The 20092-nt window shown below is 38.3% G+C and overlaps 1 protein-coding gene across 1 annotated transcript in view; it reads left to right on the forward strand.

The window, feature by feature from the left end:
- Nucleotides 1-20092, forward strand: part of LOC122812128 (ficolin-1-like) — a 1158126-nt gene that overhangs the window by 3642 nt on the left and 1134392 nt on the right. Inside the window, exon 2 of the mRNA XM_044084426.1 lies at nucleotides 7362-7487. Within this exon, the coding sequence (XP_043940361.1) occupies nucleotides 7362-7487 (126 nt within the window). The remainder of the gene's footprint in view (nucleotides 1-7361; nucleotides 7488-20092) is intronic.

Raw genomic sequence — 20092 nt, forward strand, 5'->3', positions numbered from 1 at the left:
AGTATCTACCTATGAACCTATGAACCTATGAACAAGCAATGGCAGATAGCTTGAGTCTCTTTGCCATCCCCTTCCTTTTATTGTACGAGCTGTTATATCTCATTAAAACTGCACACTTATGTATTGCTGCAAGGTGAATGTTAATTATGCAGAAGATGATATTCCTTGCATTGACTTACCTATTTGTACAAGGTTATATGGGGGTCCAAAAAGGTTTTTGTTGAAATCAATTCAACCATTATATGGAGTGCAGACAAGAAAAGCTGTCCCGTGAAAGTACCATCTCTATTTCTTTTTAAATTTATTCTCTTGCCTGCAACTAAATAAACATCTCCAGATCAAACATTACAAACTGTATTTGAACAAAAGTGATATTAGACAATTAATTGCCAAACACTTAAGAAAATAGACTTGAGGTAAGGCGATCAGTATGGTATAATACAGGAATTATACATTGCAGCTGGACAGATAATTGAAAGTTAAGTAAACCTTTCACTGGCATTAGAGATACAGTTGTATATTCAGCAGTGTCCAGTACTTTGAAGTTATCTTGACTGCTTTAGTATGGACTAGGCAAAAGAATGTGTGTGTGTGTGTGTGTGTGTGTGTGTGTGTGTGTGTGTGTGTGTGTGTGTGTGTGTGAGAGACTGCATGCGTGTGTGTGCATGCAGTTATTAGGTTTTAGCAGGAGCTCTTAAAGAACCTCTTATGGTCTCTTCAAAAGATGGTAGACCCAGTTTGACTTAGGGTGGTCAGACATATGGAAATGATGCTAAGTTTAAGGCTTTTAAAGTTCCTGGAGCAAAACAGGCTGATCAAAGATGTCTATCATGGACTGACAACAGTAATATTCTGTTGTATGAAGGGCTCAGCAGGAAGGTGCAGAAGGGTGGCTCTGTGATTGTGGTCTGTCTGAAGGGTAGCTAAGCATGTGCCTTAGTTCCACACAGTGGGCATCATACAAATATTAATGGAATGAAAAGAGACAGCAGGGTGTGCAGATGAGTGAAGCAGGTAGAAAACAGGGAACAAAGTTTAATTTTCAGAGCAGCTAAAAGAGGGCCAGAAAGTGATAACTGGTGTTTTGGGGGGTGGGGCAGTCCTCATTTCAGGCCTATTCAATATGTTCGGAGCAGAGAAATTAGATCAATTTATTTGAAGACAATGCAAAGGGTGGTTCATCACAGCACATGAAGCAGTCAGCATGAGGAAGGACCTTCAGAAAGTGAAAGTAACATCTAAGTTTTGCTCCCGCTCTTTCAAGTATACAACACTTCAAACAGGAAGGGACAACTGAGGGCTCAGAATACAGAGGTACATTAGATATTCTGAGAAATTTAGAAATAGGAAATTTAGAGGCTACTCACCAGTTCATCTTCAGTATATCTTTCGGATAAAAGATAAAACAAAATTACCGAGTTAATATCCAGGCAGGTGCAGTGAAGGCATGCAGACAACACAGGAGGCACCTCAGCTGAGAGCCAAACCAGAGAAGTGAACACTATGAGACAGTGACACCAAACACTGCATCATTGTGTTGTCTGGGGCCTCTTCTCATACACAGTATCTACTGATCACTTTGGTTATTATGCGGCGTCTATTCATATATGTATATATATATATATATATATATATATATATATATATATATATATATATATATATATATATATTTATATACAGAAAGAGAGAGCGAGACAGAGTTATACAAAAATTAATCATATTTTAAATCTAGTGCTCTTTTTAATAATTACTCTGATTACTGCCAAGAAAGACAGCAATGTTTGGTATAATTAATTTTTTTTGCCTACTTCAATTTTATAAGGATTTTCATTGTATGCTATCTATAGCAACTTGAAATTGAAGGAATTTTATGTTTTATATGTCTTTGGCCTGGGTCTTGTCTGAAAAGGGCTCTTGGACAAGTTTATTTGCCATCTTAATAAATAAGTAAATATGAAACATGCTAACAACTTTATTTTCTTTTCCCATATTTTATTAGAAGCAGCTTATGTTATAACATGCTTTAAATTATTGTTCTGAGTCTCTGTTACCATAATGCTGCCTAAGAATACAGACTGTAACATTTGGTGCAACTTTTTCACAACATGATGTCAGATCAGAATACTATGGCTATAGTCTGCGGAGTATAAGCTACAACAACTTTCTTGTTCTTCAGAGGAATGAATTACCTCTGACTCAGACAGCCTAGGATAGGCTAATGACTCAGGTGCTGGTAGCGGTGGCAAGGGAATATGGAATATGGAAGTCATCTGCTAAAGATGCTTCACCTATAATGTAGGAAAGGTGGTGTTCCAACTCAATCCAGTGCTGCCACTTACTGGAGAACGAGGTGTATAGCATGCAAGGTATGGTCTGGAGATGTGTGCTTGGTTCTGCCCAGCTCTGTTCATATGGTGACTTTTCTATGTGAAAAAACTTGCATGGGTCAAGGGGAAGGCATAGCATGCCTTTGTGTCAGTGGCATGTATTTCAGTTACTGGGAGTAGGGTGGGATTAGGCAGATGATAGCTGCTGTGTGACTGGTTCTATCTCCTGTGATGCAGAACTAAGGGACATCTTGATTACTAACAAGCAGGGTGTGGGGTGCACTGGGGAAAAAAGTAAACAAAAAAGGCAGAGCTTAAACTACAAAGACATAAACTCAAAATTAATTTACATGGGAACTTCCTTAAATTCTTGCACAGCTGCAAAGTATCATGAACTAATGAGTACATAAAAGAATTCTTATGTATAGGAATGAAAATGCATCAGTACAAAGTATGTTTACCAATATATTTTTTGAGGGTTTTTATCTTTTGAGCACATGTGCAATTCAACAAAATATGGTTAAATATTTATTTCAGAATTTTGTTTTCATAAAGCAGCTGTTGCATCTAAAAAAATGTATTCTGGACTTGATGTGTAGAAGAAAGCCTGTACATTTATCATGCATGGGCCGTGTCTGCCTAGCAAAACAGCCTGTTCCAAGAGTTTTCCTTCTAAGAATAATGTAACACTTTATATGCCATCAGTGCCAGAGTTCATTAAACCACACATGTAACCCCCTAAAATCAGTATTTCCTTATTTATTAGATTCTGTTACATTAATACACTACACGGGAAGAAGTGTTCAAAGCAACAAGATACAGACTGTTTGCTGGCTGAACTACTTTTTTTTTTCCTGCATGTCTAACTACATCTCAGTACCTAAAAGATAAAAGTGATGTAATATTAATGCAATTATCTTCTCTTGCTATATGTTTACACGTATATACGTGTGTTCATCTTTGTGTTTGCATGTGTGCACGTCTGTGTGTGTGCATGTGTTTGTGTGTCTGTGTACCTGTGTGTATCTGTCTTTGTTCAACATCCACACATGCATCTAAACATGCATGTTTGACTGTAGATGCATGTGAGTATAGGTATGTATTCACCTTGTATCTGTCCTTGCATACAAAGAGTGTTTTAGTATCCATATTTTCTGATGGGATTATTGTTAGCTGATTGTACTGGTCTGCTCAATAATCCAGTAGGTAGTGATATTAAAATGTAATAATAAATATACCTTTAAATGTATAAAATCTTTATCAAACTTAGTAATGCTATAAAATAAAAAATAAATTTTGGTGTGATGCCCCCCCCCCACTCTGGGTCAGTAATCAAAGAGCCTAATTCCTTACCACTGACACTGCAGAGGGACTTTCACTTGGAATACAAATAGATATGCTCAGTATTTCCAGATGTAGACCTCTCTGCATCAAGCACAATTTCCCTTAAGAGCAGACAGGACACACACTCAGCCCAGAGTCTGCATGTCTCTGTCTCTCCCCAGGTCCCCTATAAGGTTCTCCACTGGCACTGTGAAACCTGTTCTTCATGTCCCTACCCCCAAGTAGCTAACACATACACTCTTTCAGATTTAATTTTCACATGCACACTCACAACTAGGAAAAGCTGGCACTGATTACCTGCTTTACCAACTTTGCCCAGACTATAAGGTAGATTCACTGCCACCAGTCAGTTACTACAAGGCTCTTAAAAGAGTATCCAATTATACCGAGTGAAGTTAATATTAATACAAATGGTAATGTTGACCAAACAGCAAGGCTTTCAGGAGTGGCCAGATTTATCACCAAATAAATGTGCAAATACTCTAAAAGCTTAAATGTTTTCTACAAAGGACCAGCCACACTGAACATTTTAAATGCATTTAATAATAAATAATAAAATAAAATACTAAATATCTATTTAAAGTAAAACCAGAGTTTCATTCACAGGGAATATTAAAAATAACACAGCTGGAACGTTTCACACAGAGAAAAACAGTATCTAGCTAATCTTACTATCTATTCCTGATTGTCTAAAATAATTACTGCTCCCTAGTTAAGTTACTTACTGCTACAAGGCAAGCTGATATAGGTGAGTGGTCCTTGTTGTCAGATCCAAGATGGAATACAGAATGCTCAGACTAATCTCCTACTAATATCTAAATATTATTTCTGAGTTGATTACACAATGACATCACATCTGGTCATCTGACTGCTTCTCACACTCATCAGCACTAGAAGCTGACAGGAGTTTAGCACCTATGTGTTATCATACACACAGATAGAACTTTGCTCTAATCTCCTGGAAGTCTTAAAACCACAAAACACTTCCCTTCTTTCTACAGGAGCTCCAACCCATTCTGTAGCACAGATATTGTGTCCCTGCTCCATTCAAAACTGTTGTATAACATATTTATGGCTTAACCCATAAAGTAGTTTAATTTCAGATATATGTTGAAATGTAAGTTTAACCTCTTCACTTCTGTTGAAACATATACATTTAATTCAGTTGCAACAATGCACGTACATTTCTTTGCTTCCAGCAGGGCACACTGTTAATACATTTTAACACAAGCAAACCTCACAAATACATTTTCAGCACACGTATCTGTACAAATCAGTTTGCTATAAAAATGACATATAATTATTTACAAAATTCCTGCTAGCTGTGGTGGTATAAGTTATACATTTACCACCATCCTTCTCTTGGGATGGCTGGCAGTACTTCCTATCGACACAGCCAGTTTATTTTTTTAATGAATAAAATATCAGTTTACTTCATTGAATAGGCAAATTTTGAAGTAATCTTTCACTCTTTAGAAATAACTTGTGACTTAGTGTGTCAAAACATGCAGTTCTTGTGCTTATTTATTTAAGACACTGCATGCCATGAATCACATGATTATTATTCCATTGCAGTATATCCTGGCAATAATGTAGCCATAGTTTCTATGATTAAGGCTGAGAAGCAGATGTTTATTATTATTTAGGGGACAGCAACCTACTTATGTGGAGAGCAGTCTTTAGTATATTGTAAAAAGAGCTGAGTTCATATGCTAAAAAATATATATTATTTTTAGAAAAGTGTTTACAATAAAGAAATGCCTTTATAAACTGTTCAGTAAGTTAAGTCACAGCTATGTCTAAATAATCACTTATAAGAAAGCTATACTTATTAATAAAAGTCAGAGCTACCCAGTTATCTTTCAAAAAATTTACAAAGGCTTGCAAACCTAGCCAAAAATCTCCTCCACATATCCATGTGGTGATGAAAAATATTTTGTCCACTATCATAAATGCAAACATGTTCAAGATATCACATGGCTAAATCTGCATAAATTGGAGCAAAAGCTGTCCCCATACCTGTATGTTGCAGATCCTCAAACACTGTTCTGATATCAACAACAGTACTTGACTTACTGGCAATCCTCCTTGATGTAGCTAAACAAATTCTTGTACTTTCATCTGTTGAAGGAAAGCAGGAAATGTTGCCTTAATCCTTCTGCAAAGGAGATTAAATCAGTTTTGTGGTCAAAATTCACTGAAATAGCTTCTGTAAAAATACAGTTCAAAATGATCCCTCCAGCATAAGACATATATAGGCAAACACAGTATGTGCACAGAAAGAACCATGCATGTAAAACAAAAAAACACATAAAAGAACCATGCATGTAAAACTAAAATAACACAAATGCAGACATGAATACAGTGGATTTATAGCAAAAACACTTAAAAAAGCAGCAAAATATGCTTCTCTCCTAAAGGCAGAGCTTCTTCCAAGCATACTACCCAGCACTCAGAAAAGCTATTTTAATATTTTGAAAGGAAGGAAATGCCATTTTAAAAACATAACAAAAAACACTGTATATTTAAATAATGAAATAATAATCCTTTTTGATTCACATGGAGATCATCATAATTTCTTTATGTCAAGAGAATGTTTGTGACAGACATTTTGCATGTTTGACCTTCAGCTGATAACATAACAAGGAGCATCTGTAATACACTACTGTCAGATATTTCAGCCACATTACCACACAGCCAAGCAGCTGCTAGATTTTAATTCTCAGCATGGCAGTTAACTTCTGTTAAAGGATAATGGAGGAAAAGAGGTAGACAGTAAGAGATGTGTGTCTATCTACACAATAGGATCACATATTTCAACATACTACTTCAGTGCAGTGAGTCATCATATACGTAATTTGTTTAACCTTATATGACACATGTTTTACAGAACTGAAGAAATTGTTAATTCGCTTCTAAACAGTTAATTCCATATGCTCAGCTGTGTTAGCGATGGTGGTAATTTTGTCTGATTTTGGATCCATCTGTTTTTTGATCCTTCTCATATCAATATTCACTACTGTAAAATTCACAGCTGTGCCAGCTTTGGGAAATCCATGTCACTGACTTTCAAGATATCCAATCCCATAAAACTATTTATTTAGTCCATCTTATTCCTGTCCAAATAACTAATTTGTTTTTTTTTTGGGATCTGTGGTCTATTGCTTTTAGCATATTTTCCTAGTATATGTTTGTATGGGAAGCCTCAGTAACAAACTCTTTACTGGGTGCCTTCCTACCAGAAGATTTGCAGTCCATCTGCAGCAGTCATATCTTCCTGTTAAAGTAGGATATAGGTTTGTGATCTATGGTCTATAGCTTTTACCCTGTTTTCCTAGTATATCTTTTAATGGGAAGCCTCAGTAATAAGATCTTTACTGGGTGCCTTCCCAGAGGAGGATTTGCAGTTCAGCTTCCACAGTCATATCTTCCTGTTGCAGTACACTATAACTGTACCTTTTATGAAGTACAACTCTACTGAAGGGAAGGCAGCTCACAATAAGATCACCAGCAAAGCTGTCCTCAAAAAGTGTACAAGTCACAACAGGTGTGATGAAGCTTCATATTTCTATGTCATGTGAATGTTTTTATCTTGTAAAGTACATAGCATAAGCATGTATAGACATTTTTGATTGGCTAATTCATTATCTAACTTAACATGTTCGTATTCTATGTTTAAATTTGCAGAAGTAAAAACATCATGTGGCTGTACATTTCTTCAGGGTCCTGCTGGAACGCCAGGAGTACCTGGTATTCCTGGATCTCATGGAAGTCCAGGAAGCAAAGGAGACCCAGGATTAATGGGAAGCAAAGGTAAAATTAATAATAATAATGTTTTATTTTATATTATACATTTTCATTGTGTAAAATGAAAACTGTATGAAGAGTAGTCATTAATATGTATGTTTAATTATACATGTGAAATGCTGTAAGTACATTTGTAATACATGTTTCATATCCCACTGGTATGCCTTGGCGTATTACATTTAGAGATGGCACAGATATGTAGATTGTAGTGATAATTTTTAATGTAGTTAAAACATTATTAGGATAAACATTTAAATGTCAATCCAGCAGTATATTATGTAACCTATTACTTAATCTTTGAATGTAAATATGTTGGGTTAGCTATACACAAAGCCTACATGCTGGCATACCACTGCAGTATATTTCTACAGTCTTAAAACTGTTTTTTTTTTTTTTTAGAATTTAGCCTTCAACTCCTGGAATCAGTCATGACAATAAAATTTATGACTACATATCATAATGAAAGATTGATAAAAAGAGGTCAATCTTCAGTAATTTGTAGGACTGCAGGCATTAGGACTGACATGCAGTAAAACTTTCCTATTCTGAAAACTCTACCCTATACATATCAGCTGCTATGATTTTGGCCCTCAAATGTAACCTTTCTCTTCCTAAATTTCTGATGGTCCCCACAAAGTCAGACTTGTTTAAGTGTACATACCATAATAAATCAATAAAGTAAGCCTAGACAAAGACTCCATATCATGAACCAAATAAGGTCTGGATTAGAAATGCGTTCTGATATGAAAAATAAGAAAGTGGTTCCTTTTCTGACCATTTGCTTAATTTGTAATGTTGAGATATCTAGAGGTATGCTCCTCCTGTATCACATAATTACCCTAAGCGATATCTTTGTGCAGTTGTGATCAAGCTAAAAAAAAAAGAAGAAAAAGCTCTGTGGTGCACATTCTGATAAAGCAACAGATAAGGATCCAAAGGTAAGAGGCTGGAGGGAGATAGGATTTGTTACTAAAGACAAACCTTGTGCAACATTTCAGTCATTATGATAAACACCCATAACTTTTGCATTTGATAATGAAGACATTCATTTTCAGCAGCCATAAGTAAATCATCCTTTGTTAATCATTCTGTGTGTCTTTAGCTGAAGAGACATCGCCTTTAAATATTTGTCCCCATAGCCTTTAAATCTTTGACACCTAAAAACAATGATTAGTTTTCAGAGTATTGTGAAGATATTGACAGATAACAATGTCACCGCAGCACAAAAAGCACACAAGATGGCTTTGTAGAAGTAGACCTTAGACACAGGGCCAGCTTTGATGGAATGACTGTAACCATGATTCCCTTCACAGTAAATGCTGTTAGATAAAAGGCAGGAACAACATGGTTTAGTCACCTTTTGGTTCATTTTAATCTTAACAAGTGAAGCAAATGAACGGTCTCCTCTACAAGTAGACTGAGTTCTGTCCATGTTGCATCTGAGTTGCCTGTGTATGTCTATAGAATGCAATACACATTCTCCACAATGTGAACATTCAAATAGGAACACTTGAAAAACTGATAGATTAACTGAATTTGTGTCTGTTGCTAATTTAAATGTAAAGGATGGCTTGGTACAACAGAACCTGTCTTTGTAAAATATCTACTGGCGATGAGGTGACTAGATAGAAAGTGCTTGGATATACAACATACTTAATACTACGGTAACAGCTACCAATAACAAAAACTGCTAGGAAAGAAACTTTGTTTCAGCCAAAGCTACTGGTTTGAAAGACAAAAGGGATAAATTCTCTAGCATAAAGTATCTACCCAATGGAAGGAGTGCACCCCTCTAGTGATGCTTTAGGAATATATACTTCTAAAAAAGCTTTGCATCCCTCCAGGCATGCTAACATGAAATAATTCTTATGACCACTGAAGCTAGATATGGCTGAATTAGTGAGTAATTGACTCTTGATTCAAGAGCTTCCAATATATTCAGCAAAACCTGAGGAACAGTAATCAAAAAATGTCCTAACCCCTTGTCTGGTATGCAGACAAAGTCTCATTCAATTATCGTTATGGTTCTTTGAAAGGAAGGTGTCTAGAAGGAGGAGATAGTAGAGACTATCCATTCAGAAAAGCATTGGAATGTGTCAATTTCAGGAAGTAGAGCACCCAAACTGTCTATTTTAGAGCATGTAAATCCAGATAAAGTTACCCTGGTGGGTGACAGCACAACATACTGTTAGTAAACCGCATCATCAGTGGTTAAAGAAGGAACTGACAGAGGAAAAAGAACATTTACCTTGGTAAAAAGGAGGCTATAAGGATCATTCTGGCCTTGAGAAGTTTGGCCTTCTGTGTAAACAGGTGAACAAGCTGCCAGCACCAAGGTGTAGTAAGCACAACCACATAAACAAAAATAAATAAATAACTATTTATTGGTCACAATCCTGCCTTACAGGAACTTAAGAATAACAAAAATATTGTGATATTACCAGCTGATAAGGGAGGGGTGGTAGTCGTAATGAATACAGATTATTATCTGGGGGAGGGAAATGGACAGTTGTCCAACCCTCAACACTACATGCATATGCCTATTGACCCCACACCCAATTTCAAAAGGGAAATTGATTCTTTCCTAAATAAGGCTGTTGAGGAAGGGATTATTTCAGATTCTGTGAAATCACATTTGACTGTTTCGGATCCACAAAAACAGATACTATACTTATTACCAAATATACACAAATCCCTGGAACCCCCCCCCCCCCCCGGAAGACCAAAAGTTTCTGGCAAAGGTTCACTGACAGAACCTCTTTCTGTATTTCTGACCCAATACTTGAAGCCTCTGCTAAATTTGATTCGTGCAAGAATATGGGATATGACCCAATTCCTTAAAATATTATCGGATACTCATTTGGAGTCGAATTGGCTTCTATGTACCCTTGATGTAAAAGCTTTATACACTAACATTCCCCAATGGGCTGGGCTCCAGGCCTTACACTACTGGTTTGATTGAGCTAATTTGTATCTAGCCAGTTTCAATACATTATTAATATGTATGGTGGAGCATGTACTTAACAAAAATGTGTTTTATTTCAGGGGGAATGTTTCTGGCAAATTCAGGGTACTGTGATGGGTGCATCTTTTGCACCCATCTATGCAGATCTGTTCATGGCATATCTTGAGGAACAGTTGATATATGACCCCACTCATAATATCTATGTGAATGAACTTGATATTTGGAGGAGGTACTTGGATGATAGTTGATTGATGTGATGGGCTGTCAGGCAATACTTATTGGAATTCGTTCAGTATTTGAATGACAATGAATGGAGAATAAAGTTCACATTAAATTCTGATTATCATCAAATAAATGTTCTTGATGTGACAGTTACTAGAAATAGTGACAACACGCTTAGAACTCAAGTGTTTCACAAGTATCCTCAGTATAACAATTTGCTTTATACCACTTTTTAGTATGCACCCTAGCCACACCATCCGCAACATCTCAAAGTCCCAGCTCTTACGTATTAAAAGAATCTGTTCCACACCGGAGGATTATGTTATATCTCAGCAAGATCAGGGGATATAGACAACATGATAGTATATCTGCTAGCAATTGGGCCTCAGATTTGGACAGGATGCAATTATTGGATTACAAAGACAAAACACAGAGGGTAGAATCTGATAATATTAGATTTGTAACCACATACGGGCATAACATAAATTTGATTCGGAAAGTCATTTCTAAACATTGGAATATACTAATGGCCAATGATAAATTGCATCATGTTCTTGGTCCCAATTGTCGGTTTTCATATAGTAGAGGTAAAGACAGTGGGTTCGCATCTCTCACACTTTAAACGTACTAGTACAGGAGGTGCAGTCTATCACCAAATAACCATTACTGGGGAAAGTTTGCTGGGCACCTTCCCTTGTGGCCACTGTTCCTCTTGCAATATATATTTAAGTCTAAACAATTTACTAGTAGGAACACCAGTCAGGTTTTTGATACTAGATTCTTTGGGAACTGTGGAACAGACTGGGTAATATATTTAGCGACATGTTCCTGCTCGGCTTTTTATATAGGCCAGACATCATGTCGCTTGCTTCTTCGTATGTCAGAGCATCAGAGTTATGTACGTAACAAGCAACTGACAGATGCATTATACAGACATTGCACTATTCACCATACTGCACAGTTTTATTTTATGATTATAGATAGGATTCATGGTAATAGAAGCAACAGGCAGGGTTAGCATTCGATCCTCAATAAAAAAGAGAAATACTGGATTATAAAATTGGGGGTTTTTTTTCACCGGGGCTCAGTGATCACTTACAGAATTGGTGATTTTTATTTCATAAGAAGATGGTATTGAATATTAGTTTTTTTGATTTTTTTCAAGTTAATATGTTTATATTTGTTATAGGAAATTGCATAATTTGTAAGGCTGATTTTCCATTGGAGGGACTGTCTTATAAAAATGGCATGATTATATTGGTTTTGTTATATACCCCACTGAGGAAGGCAATTTTGCCGAAACTGGTTTGGGACCAATAAATAGTTATTTATTCATTGTTGTTTATGTGGTTGTGCTTACTACATCTCAACAGAACAGAAATCAGATTGGAGAGTACCAAGCAGTTTGATAATGTATGTTGGTATGCTTACTACACCTTGGAGCTGGCCACTTGTTCACTTATTTCTGGTTTGGTTTGGCCCTGTACCTCCTGTACATGCAGACATTTCTCACTTCAACTTCTGTGTAAACATCAGCATTAAAAGAAATGGGGGGAAGCATAACTGTGGCCATGCCACCAAGGATGGATTAAGGTATCTTTCTTTTGCCATCTGGCAGGAGAAATGAAAAAGAGAAAGATTCATTTACAGAATATGTGGCTGCTTAGAGATGCAGTCAGGTCATCGTCCAACTTTACCCAGGTCCAGAAGATCATTATGGCTACCGAATAACTTTAGGACTATTTGTGAGGCATTAACATGCAATGCTCATCTGTCAACCAGAGAACTGGCCTCTCTGGGAATATGAGTGGCAGTAATGCACAGCATTAACTATATAACCCACTGATATACACTCACAACCACCCTACACAGGAAGAAGGAAGGAGTTCCATCTTGATTGTTGAGGTAATAACTCACTTTCAGACTAATGAAGACTTTGTAAATTATTAAAAACATGGATCTTACTGAATAAAATTAAAGTTTTTATTATTATTATTATTATTATTATTATTATTATTATTATTATGTGAACAATACATCCTTATGACTGATTTTCTTCTTCTAGTTTGGCATCCTGCAGGATTATTTGGAAAGCTAAGTAATCTGATATTTGGCCTTGATAAAAGTAAAAAATGCTAGCCAAACTGACTCTAATGGATGAAAATTGAGCCCACTTTCAAAAATGTTTTGTGAGATACTGTGGGAGTAGAAGTAGGAGCAGGAAGAGAATCCCTACTCCTGAGGTTAGTCTAAACCAAAAAACATATCTGTTTGTCTCCGTACACATTCCTTCTGTTGGACTTTTGAAAAAATGACAAAAATCACAGTTGCATTATCAGAAGAAGAAGGATTGCAAGCAAATGGTGGACATGGAAAAGCCATGTGACAAGCCACAGTGTAACATTCTTGGCAAATCCTGCCAAATGTACAGATCGGTAACATTCTTATGGGACTCAAGAACAAGATCTTCTCCAGAGGATGAAGGAACCTGATCTGCTAGGTCATTAAAAAGCTATGAGAATGACTTGGATACAGTGGACGTTTGACTTATTAATGAAGATAATCAGTGGATGAAATGGGGTAAGAGTGTAAAGGAGTCCAGTTATCCACTTACTGGCCACTGTGCTTGTTGAAGATTTCCAAAGTGACAGAATTATGAAGAAATAATTGCTGCACTGGTCATGATCAGCAATTGACAAACAGGTCACAGCAGGGTTTTTGTACTTCCAGAAAATCTTCCAAGCTAGTGAAGTACTGAGGGACCACTCAGTAGGTAGCAGTAGACATCAAGTTAGCTTTTCCATCAAGTAAACAGACTCTCATATAATGTAGATAGTGACAAGAAAGTGTTTGTTGTGCAACACCCATTCTCTGTGTATCATACCTTCCCAACTTAGAGGGTAGTACTGAATCTCCTTTGCTTCTTGATGTGCCATACAACTTCTGCTTTGCCTATTCCACCTTGAACTGTTTATCCTCTGAAATTTCCCTCTTCTAGAGGACTGATACTTCCATGGTGATGAACACCAAGAAAAAGAGTAGGTAGAAAGGCTTGTCAAGGGAGAATTTCCATTAGCAGTTTGAACCATTCAGAATCATGCTTATTTCAAAACTTCTTTGGGTGAACACCTCTCTGTTAACTGGATCAGTACTTGTACTAAACCTCCTCCCTTGATAACCAGACTGATATCTTCTTCTTGTATATACTCATATTTCAAATTTCTCTAGCAATTAAAGATAACTTAACTACACTTATAAAGTGATCTCTTGCATAATGTACCCATTCACTTTTACTTAACTTTTTGTAATCTTAAGAATGCATTTAAGCATACTGACTATTTTAACTAATTGCTATTGTTTGCCTTTGCATTTGTTTTTCATGTAAATATTATATAGTTAAATTTTCTGCAAACTGTTATATTTTGTAAAGGACAGAATACAGTTAATTCTGTTAAATGTTCTATGTTTTTCATGGAGCTTTTCTCTCCAGACATCCCACTGAAAATGGGCTCTTATTGGCTCAGTGGACTATCCCAGTAAACAAATGCCAATAAATTAATTAATTAATTGATATATAAATTGCTAACATCCACCCGACATAAAAAGTGATGCCTATAGGCCTGGGAGACATGGATTTTGTATATAAGCGGAACTGTATTCAAAAACCACTGGGCCCAAAGGGTCCACTGAAGAACTCTGCTATTGTATTATGCACAAGGAGCCATTAGGGTCTACACTACTATGAGACTGAGCACCTTGAGACATAGATGGGCTATGGCTTTCAAAAAAGCAAGAAGAGATGAGACTTTGACTGGGACAGACAAAATTCTGTCCTTTGCCAGTTTTGCTCTGAATCATTGTGTGTACAAACTGCGGCCTGTAAATGACAGCAGCCATTCAAGATATAACTGAGACTTGACCAGATTCAAAATTTTTCATACAAAATAAAAAAAACAGTATCAGATATTCTCTTACTGCCAAGAGGTGTTGTAAAGGTGGGTGTAGGAAACAATCAGCCCTTATTAGCCCAATAACTGAGTACAATGCACCCTTTTGCAGGTACCTCATTAAATATCTACCACAGCTGAAATGACCCAAGAAGTCATAGGGTATAAAAAATAAGTCTTATGCAGAAAGACTGAAAGTCCTATCACTGTATTCTATACCGCATGGACAGAAGCTGTCGGTATTAGACACCATAGTATAGGGTCATACCTCTGTGAACTTTGTTCACCTAGCTACTGAAATTTGGGAAACTTGGGATAAATATAGCAATGCTTGTAAGGTCTCTTGGGCCTTTAGCCTAGTAATCTCCTATGAACCTATAGACCTATGAACCTATAAACCTAAAGGAGGACTGCATCTGATGAGAATTTTTTTTCCTTGAGGCCATCACAATTGGTAAAAATTACCTTAAATGCATGTGCTCTTTCTACATTGTTGTTACTGTGTCTTTAACATTTTATTTAATTATTTATTCAATTTGTTTCCTGAATAGTCCAACTGCACAGAAAGCTACTGTTTTTCAGTGGATGCCTGGGGAGAAAGGTTTCAGAAAAATTCCAGAAAAAAATAGTAAAACAGGTATACAAGTAATTTATTTATTTACTTATTTATTTGACAATTCATACAACTGCCTCATGTACACAGACAACCCTCTCCTCTTCCCAACAAATTCCAACACATGTGAGAGATGCAACCATATAGTCAAACTGGAGGCTAAGCTCTCTCAACTCAGTACTGGCATAACCAGTCAGGAGGAGAAGGAAACCACACTCACTACAATTCCAGTCTCACATAGACCTACCACGACAGCAAACCAAACACATAATCACACAAAAACATACTCGGAGGCTCTAAATAAAGATCTGCCTAAGCAGCAGAGACCTCCAAAGCAGACACCCAAGCAACCACTACCCCAAAACAAAACATGTGCAACACATATCTCACAAAGCCAGTGTGCCGAACAGTCACAGCCCTTAAGACTAAACAACACATCTGATACACTTGTAATAGGTGACTCTATCATCAGGCACACTGACGTCCCGCTCACCAGGCTGAACAAGGAGAGGGTCACGGTTAGCAGCCTATCAGGTGCTAGGATCCGCCACATAACACAAGCACTCAGGTCACTCCAAGGCAAGTACAAATATGACTCAGTCATTGTCCATGCTGGTGTGAATGACCTGAGACGTACCTCCCTGGACTACATGAAAAGAGACATAGAGGAGCTCTCTGAGAATGTAGCCCAGGCCGGTATGACCCTGACCTTGAGTAGCATCTTACCCTCACCAAGAATGATGCCACAATATGAAGACAAGATGATCAATTTCAACAATTGGCTTAAATACTGGCGTCATTCAAAGGGGATCAATGCCTGTCAGCTTGGGATGATATGCTCGACAAGCCATGATGCTTCGCTAGGGACGGCTTGCACCTGTCACCCCTGGGCTTTCGGATATTGGAAAAGGCTCTTGCTACCCCCATAGTGCCATTTTTAGGCAAGGCTCAAAAGACAAACCCACCTCCATAGGTATCACAAGGGATAAGAAACTAAGAGTAATGCTACTCAACGCCAGAAGTCTAAACCTCAAGATGCATGCACTCGAAACTCTCCTTAGCATGGAGAACATTGATATCTGTGCAGTAACAGAAACCTGGTTCAGGGCTCCCGAGAGCACCCCAGCACTAGCAGGTCATACCTCATACCATGCTTTTCGGCCCCAAAACTTGGACCGAACCACAAAAGGAGGGGGAGTATCGAGATTCATCAAAGATACCCACACCTCCAGGTTGGTAGCAAAGCACGAAGCATCAGAGACTATCCATGTGCAACTAACAGTGGGTAAAACTGCCTTCCAGTTTATAGCCTGATACAGACCACCCTCCCAAACCCAGGAACCCCACTCGGCCTTCCTGAGAACACTGGAAAATATGAAGGTCTCTCCAAACACCATTATATTGTGTGACTTCAACTACCCAAACATAGACTGGGAGCATTACTCTAGCTCCAACACCCTAGCCCAAAGGTTCCTAGAATTTATAAACTCATATGCTATGGAACAACTTGTTACCACTCCCACAAGAGGGGAAAACATACTGGACCTGATCATCACCAACATGGGGACTCTATGCTCCAGACCAGAAGTGTATCCCTCACTGGTAAGATCAGACCATAAACTAATCTCACTGGATATTCACATCCCTATCCCACCCCCAGCCCAGACAACCACAGTGAAAAACTTCTCTAAAGCAAATTTCACACTCCTGAAAACCGAGGTGTAATCCTTCAAAGCCCCCGGGCCTGTGGAAAATACGGCCCAGACTGCAGAATCCTTTATAAATGCATTCTATGAACACCTTCAGGAATGCATGGATCATGCGATCCCAAATAAAACCAAGACCAAATCCTCCAAAGGCAGACGTCCTGTCTGGTGGACCCCAGCCATAAGCAAACTATACAATAGAAGGAGGAAGCTACTAAATGATAGAGCAAAATCCCATAAAGGGAAGGCATCACTGATCAGTATTAGCAAAAAACTACGGGCACTCATAAAATTGCCTAAGGCCAGCTTCAAGAGAAAAATTGCACAGGACACTAAGGATAATCACAAGGCTTTCTTTAGTTATGTTATGAACCTGGGTGGTAATACCCAGATATGCTCAGAATTAGTCCAAAATGACAAAAAATACACCAAACCCACAGACATTGCCAACATCCTAGCTGACAGGTTCAGTGCAAACTTCTCTCCCCCTCCCCACCAAAAGGGCAAATATCTATCCCAGCAGAGTGCTGCCCACCTGACATCTCAGATGCTCAGGTAAGAGCCGCCCTCTCCAAAGCAAAAAACACAGCATCAATGGGACCAGACGGTGTCCCGGGCTGCGTCCTACATGAACTCCAAGAAGAGCTAAACCCAAACATAAAACTACTGTTCAATCTCAGCCTTACAACAGGATATGTGCCCAAAGAGTGGCGTACAGCAACAGTGGTCCCTCTCCATAAAGGTGGTGCCTCAACGGATCCTGGAAACTATCGCCCCATAAGCCTGACTTGCTTGGTCTGCAAAGCTATGGAAAGGATCATCATGGACCTCATAAATAAAGATATTGGGGACCTACAGACACTGGATCCTACCCAGTTCGGCTTTGTTAAGGGCAGATCCTGCCTCTTAAACCTGGTTGATTTCTTTGAAACAGTCACCAAGGCCATTGACGAGGGGAAGGTGGTCCACACAGCCTACCTGGACCTCGCAAAAGCCTTTGATACAATACCCCACTCAGGCATTATAGATAAGCTCACCAGCTTAAATATAAACCCCTATGTCACTATTTGGATTGCAAACTGGCTCATGGACAGAACCCACATGGTTAGAACTGCTGGAGCCATGTCAGACTCCAAACCAGTTACAAGTGGTGTCCCACAAGGCTCAGTCCTGGGACCTCTCTTGTTCGGTATATATTTCTCGGAGGTACAGGCCAACACGGAAGGACTGTGGCTGACCATGTTCGCAGATGACTGCAAACTGGGCACCATAATCGACTCTCCAGCTGACACAAGCATCCTCCAAAAGGGCCTCATAGAAACAGACAACTGGTGCCAGAGCCATGGCCTCAAGCCAAATGCCAAAAGTGTATAGTCATCCCTTTGGCAAAAACAAAGTGCCCACAAATTACCACATAGGTGGTAATCCATTAAGTACAGAAGAAGTAATTAGGGACCTAGGGACCCATGTTGATAGCAATCTCTCATTTGACAACCACGTGGCCAAAGTGGTTAGAAAAACATTTTATATAGCCCACCTAATCATGAAGGGATTCACATCTAGATCAGGGAGGTCATTGTGCCTCTTTACTCATCCCTCATCAGGCCCATAATTGAGTACAATGCCCCTTTGGGATGTACCTTACCAGACACCTGCAGCAACTGGAAAGACCCCAAAAGTACCTCACCAAGAGGATCAAAGGGCTCAAACAGATGCCATATGCTGCCCGGTTAAAGAAACTCCAGCTCTACTCAGTGGCATACCGCCTGTTCAGAGGCGATCTGTGCCTGATGTATAAAGCCATGTCCAACCCGGAATTAATGGACATGCTGCACCTCAGAAAATCCAAATCCCATCGAGCTACGCTCAAGAGACTTGAACCTCAGCACTGAAATAAATAGGACATGCTGGAGGGACAGATTCATAACCCAGAGGCTCTCTTCACTCTGGAATAAAATCCCAGTCCAGGTTAGGCAGAGTCCCTCACTGACTCTCTTCAAGAGGAATCTTGATGAGTGGATGGGAGATCGTAGGTTTACCCCGGGTATCACTTCTGTGTCACTGTTAGACAGAGGCACAGTATACTAACCTTGAAAAAGGGCATAGCAAAATAAATTTAAAATGGGTGGTGAAAGCCAAACACATTCTGGCTAGGCTTATAAATGCCCTAGGGCAGATAGCCTAGTATGAACCTATGAACCTATGGACCTATAATCAGGAACGTCAGACTGGGTACAGATTACCCATTTTCAGTGGAGGCCTGGGGAGAAAAGCCCCACATTTATTATATACAATAGAAAAAACATTAACATTGAGAAGAAATAAACTTCTCTACAGATTTTTAAAATATAAAGTTGAGACAGGGATGTTTACAAGCAGCAAAAAGTACATCTTAGATAAAGACATTAAACAGTAAGAAAAAAATACATATGCAAAAACATATAGATAATAGAATACAGTTTTTGAGTATTACTAGCAGTAACAAATACATAGCTAGGTACTGGTTATTCTAGTGTGAGCAAATTATGAGTTAGAAAACAACTTATCATGTAGTTAAAGGGAATACAAGGTGATTATAAGGAGAAATCATGGCAAAATACCAGCTGGTAATACTAGCTAAAAGCTAGGTAGGTGAGGCACAATCAACAAATATACGAAATTTAAAAGCCCTGGGAAAAAGTTACATAAAGAACATATTAAACAGAGGTATACAAGTAGTCAAAAGAGGTAAATATGTACTCAACAAATACACAATATTTAAACAGAGCAACATTAGTTAATAGCAGCATCTAAAGAGCTATTAAACACATTTAAAAAATAACTTGGTAGAGGGGAAAAAGGGAGGAAATGGAGGATTAATCTTAATAGGTGAGAGAATATTTTATAACAGGTAGAAGAAAAGAGGGTGAGGCAGAGGTTGATGTCAAGGACGAGATATTGGACCAATAACTAAGATAGTGTGCTTGGAAAGAAAAGGAGAAAGAAGACACAGGACACAACATCTAGGAGTCCCTAGGTTCATAGATGTATACTAAGCTAATGACCATCACAGTCCTTAGAAGCCTAGCCGTGCAACCTAAAAGTGACCCACAAATTTGATTTATATAGAAGCTGAGTTATTGACTGCCTCTGTCCATCAAAGACATAGGTACCAGACC

This window comes from Protopterus annectens, chromosome 1.part1, assembly GCF_019279795.1.
Source record: "Protopterus annectens isolate FY-2018-M chromosome 1.part1, PAN1.0, whole genome shotgun sequence".
In the NCBI taxonomy this organism is placed as follows: Eukaryota; Metazoa; Chordata; order Ceratodontiformes; family Protopteridae; genus Protopterus; species Protopterus annectens.